General features: G+C 41.0%; 1 protein-coding gene across 1 annotated transcript; it reads left to right on the top strand.

Moving 5' to 3' along the window:
• The first annotated feature begins 537 nt into the window (after positions 1–537).
• Positions 538–1,906, top strand: ptrhd1 (peptidyl-tRNA hydrolase domain containing 1). Its single transcript, XM_022196840.2, has 2 exons — positions 538–789; positions 1,404–1,906. Exons 1-2 carry the CDS (start codon positions 580–582, stop codon positions 1,572–1,574), a joined length of 381 nt encoding a protein of 126 aa, XP_022052532.1. The 5' UTR covers positions 538–579; the 3' UTR covers positions 1,575–1,906.
• The last annotated feature ends 1,106 nt before the right edge of the window (positions 1,907–3,012 follow it).

The raw sequence follows: 3,012 nt of genomic DNA, 5'->3' as shown, positions 1-3,012 counted from the left end.
TTTGACAAAAAGTTACAAAGCGACAAAAAATGGACAAACGAGACAAAAAAATCACAAAATCTGAAACAAATAAAAATTACACACAAAACAATGAATAAAGCAGAACACAAAATGACAAAAATAAGACAAAAGACACATGTGAGATGAAAAGGAAACACAAAATGACAAAAACGAGAAACAAAACAACAAACACCAAAATCGGACAAAAGAAGATTAAAAGACATCTAAAAACAGGACAAAATATTACAAAAATGAGACACAAAATGAGCAGTATTTTACTTTATGATCAAAACAAGTTTTCATGGTCTAAGAATGAGTTTAAATTTAAAGTTTTTACAAATTTGCAAATTGCAATTAATGTCTTCTCTATATTTTTTTACACTTTACAAAGTTGTCCTGCGGGCCGCATTTGACCAAATGTTAGACACCCCTGTGCTATACAGAGCTGCGTTTAAACGGCGCATTTCACAGAGTGTCCATCAGAGGGCGCTGCGTCACTGTTACATCTTCACATGAGCATCCGCAGCGTTTGAACCGGAAAATAAACAAACCGTGAATACGTTCCCGTTCAGTCTGAAGATGGCGGCAGCAGGAGCCGGGTCTCCGGGCCGGCTGGTCCAGTACGTGGTGGTCCGCTCGGATCTGGTCCACCAGCTGTCGTGGCCGCTGGGAGCCGTCATCACTCAGGCCTGCCATGCTGCTACCGCCGCGGTCCACCTGCACTACGGAGACCCAGACACCCAGCGGTACCTGGAGGAGCTGGACAGCATGCACAAAGTGGTGCTGGGGGTGAGAGCCAGAGTCCATTCAAAAAATATGATACTTTAGCGCTGCTGGGATCTTCAACAAGCTCACTGCGGTGTATAAAAAAACACAATTTAAATAATTAGACATTACAAGGCGGCATGGTGGGGTGTAATAATCGACAACACTCAATTTCTGTATGCTGTTATTTTAACCAGCTAGTATTACTCATAGTGTTTGGTTTGATAGCAACATTTCAAACCTTAATTTTATTGAAAAAATGTTCAGTTTGGCGTGTAAGATGAGTGCCGAATTGAAAAAGTTCCTCTAATGATTGTAGTATGGTGGTAAGAGTTTAGCTGAAACGTATGCTTTTCCTAATAAGCAATGAGCATTTTTAAAAAACTGAATTTCTAAAGGGGGTTTGTTATGGGAGATTGGACAGAGCTCCTGTATTAGAGTACTGCAGCCAAATAGGACATGGCTTAATATGCAAACAAATACTTGTAAGATTTACAGTTATTCTACCACTAAGTCAATCATTCTGTGCTCAAATAAATAATTAACTTTTCACATGAATACATTTATTTGCTATAGAAGGTTGTGATGTGTCATGTCTTGTCCCCTTGCACACAGTGAGAGTGTTTTTATGTCTCCAGGCTCCAGATGAAGCTGCTCTCTCCAGCCTATCAGAGAGTCTGACACAAGCTGGCGTCTCCCACAAACTGTGGATCGAACAACCAGAGAACATCCCCACATGCCTGGCTCTTAAACCATACCCAAAAGAGACTGTCCAGCCTCTGATGCGGAAGTTTAAACTCTTCAAATGACTGATGCTGCTGCTGCTTTACAAAGATGTTGGAGTTTAGAATCTGCTTCCTTTGACAACCTGATTTGACATAAATGCAGCAATTGTCTGTCTATGAACCCAAACAGCTGGAAATTACGCAATTAAAACCAGAAGAGATGTTTGTTAATTTGTTCAGGCGTTAAACAAAATATAGAAGAGTATATAAGCAGGACGAACATGCATATGTGATGTAGAAATAAATTGCGCTGTGGGTGGCACCAACTACCAACTGATCTACAACTGTAGCAACAAAAGGCTCCAATCTGAGTTCTCTGCTGGTCTTGTTTGCATAAATAAACAACTGTTGTTTAATGCATTGTCAACAAAGTGTATGCTATCACACTGACAGTCTGCAGTTTCAATATGAACAATATCTATGGTGTCCGGTTGTGCTGATGAGTTGTTTTATATGAGGATTCCCTCTTTTGCCGTTCATGATAAATGGAATTCTTAGATGGCGTTGCTCCTGCCATTTGAGCAGAGATCAGGTATGAGCAGCCACTGCAAGACTTCTAAAACATTCAGTGCAAGGCCAGGATCAGTTGTCATTACTCATATGTAATTTCTTACATAATTCTAACAGCTGTTTAGACTATCAGCACATTGGCAAAGAAACTGCAAAAATGTAGGTTTTTCATACCAAACTGCAAGTACTTCAAGAATTACATCTCCAAACAGCAGATTTGTTGATTGTTTTTTTCTTACAAATGATTACTCCATACATGCATGTCTACAAGTAATTTTATTGTGAGATCTGTTGGACTGGGCTGCTCAGTGGCGTAGTGGTTAGCACTTTCGCCTTGCAGCAAGAAGATCCCTGGTTCGACTCCCGGGGTGGGCCTGGGATCTTTCTGCATGGAGTTTGCATGTTCTCCCTGTGCATGCGTGGGTTTTCTCCGGGTACTCCGGCTTCCTCCCACAGTCCAAAAATATGCTGAGGTTAATTGAGTACTCTTAATTGTCCGTAGGTGTGAATGCGAGTGTGAGTGTTCGTCTGTGTATGTAGCCCTGTGACAGACTGGCGACCTGTCCAGGGTGTCCCCTGCCTTCGCCCGAGTCAGCTGGGATAGGCTCCAGCACCCTCCGTGACCCTAATGAGGATAAAGCGGTGTATAGAGGATGGATGGATGGATCTGTTGGACTCCTTTTGGATCAGTTGAAATGCAGATATCCTGACTTGACTTGGTTATATTACAGTTCAGATCAATGTAGGTCATCGTGATTCTTAGTAGAGAGGCCTGATATTCTCACATACACTGCCGTTCAAAAGTTTGGGGTCACTTAGGAATGTCCTTATTTCTGAAAGAAAAGCATTTTTTTCAATGAAGATAACATTAAATGAAACAGAAATACAGTTGAGACATTAATGTGATAAATGACTATTCTAGCTTGAAATGGCTGATTTTTAATGGAATATG

This window comes from Acanthochromis polyacanthus, chromosome 16 (assembly GCF_021347895.1).
Source record: "Acanthochromis polyacanthus isolate Apoly-LR-REF ecotype Palm Island chromosome 16, KAUST_Apoly_ChrSc, whole genome shotgun sequence".
Taxonomy (NCBI): domain Eukaryota; kingdom Metazoa; phylum Chordata; class Actinopteri; family Pomacentridae; genus Acanthochromis; species Acanthochromis polyacanthus.
This window is presented reverse-complemented; position numbering and strand designations above follow the sequence as displayed.

Bases quoted from the DNA above. Each gene is read 5' to 3' on its own strand.
- ptrhd1 (XM_022196840.2), top strand. From the start codon at position 580: ATGGCGGCAGCAGGAGCCGGGTCTCCGGGCCGGCTGGTCCAGTACGTG. The intron at 790-1,403 runs GTGAGAGCCAGA...TTATGTCTCCAG, and splicing joins TGCACAAAGTGGTGCTGGGG to GCTCCAGATGAAGCTGCTCT.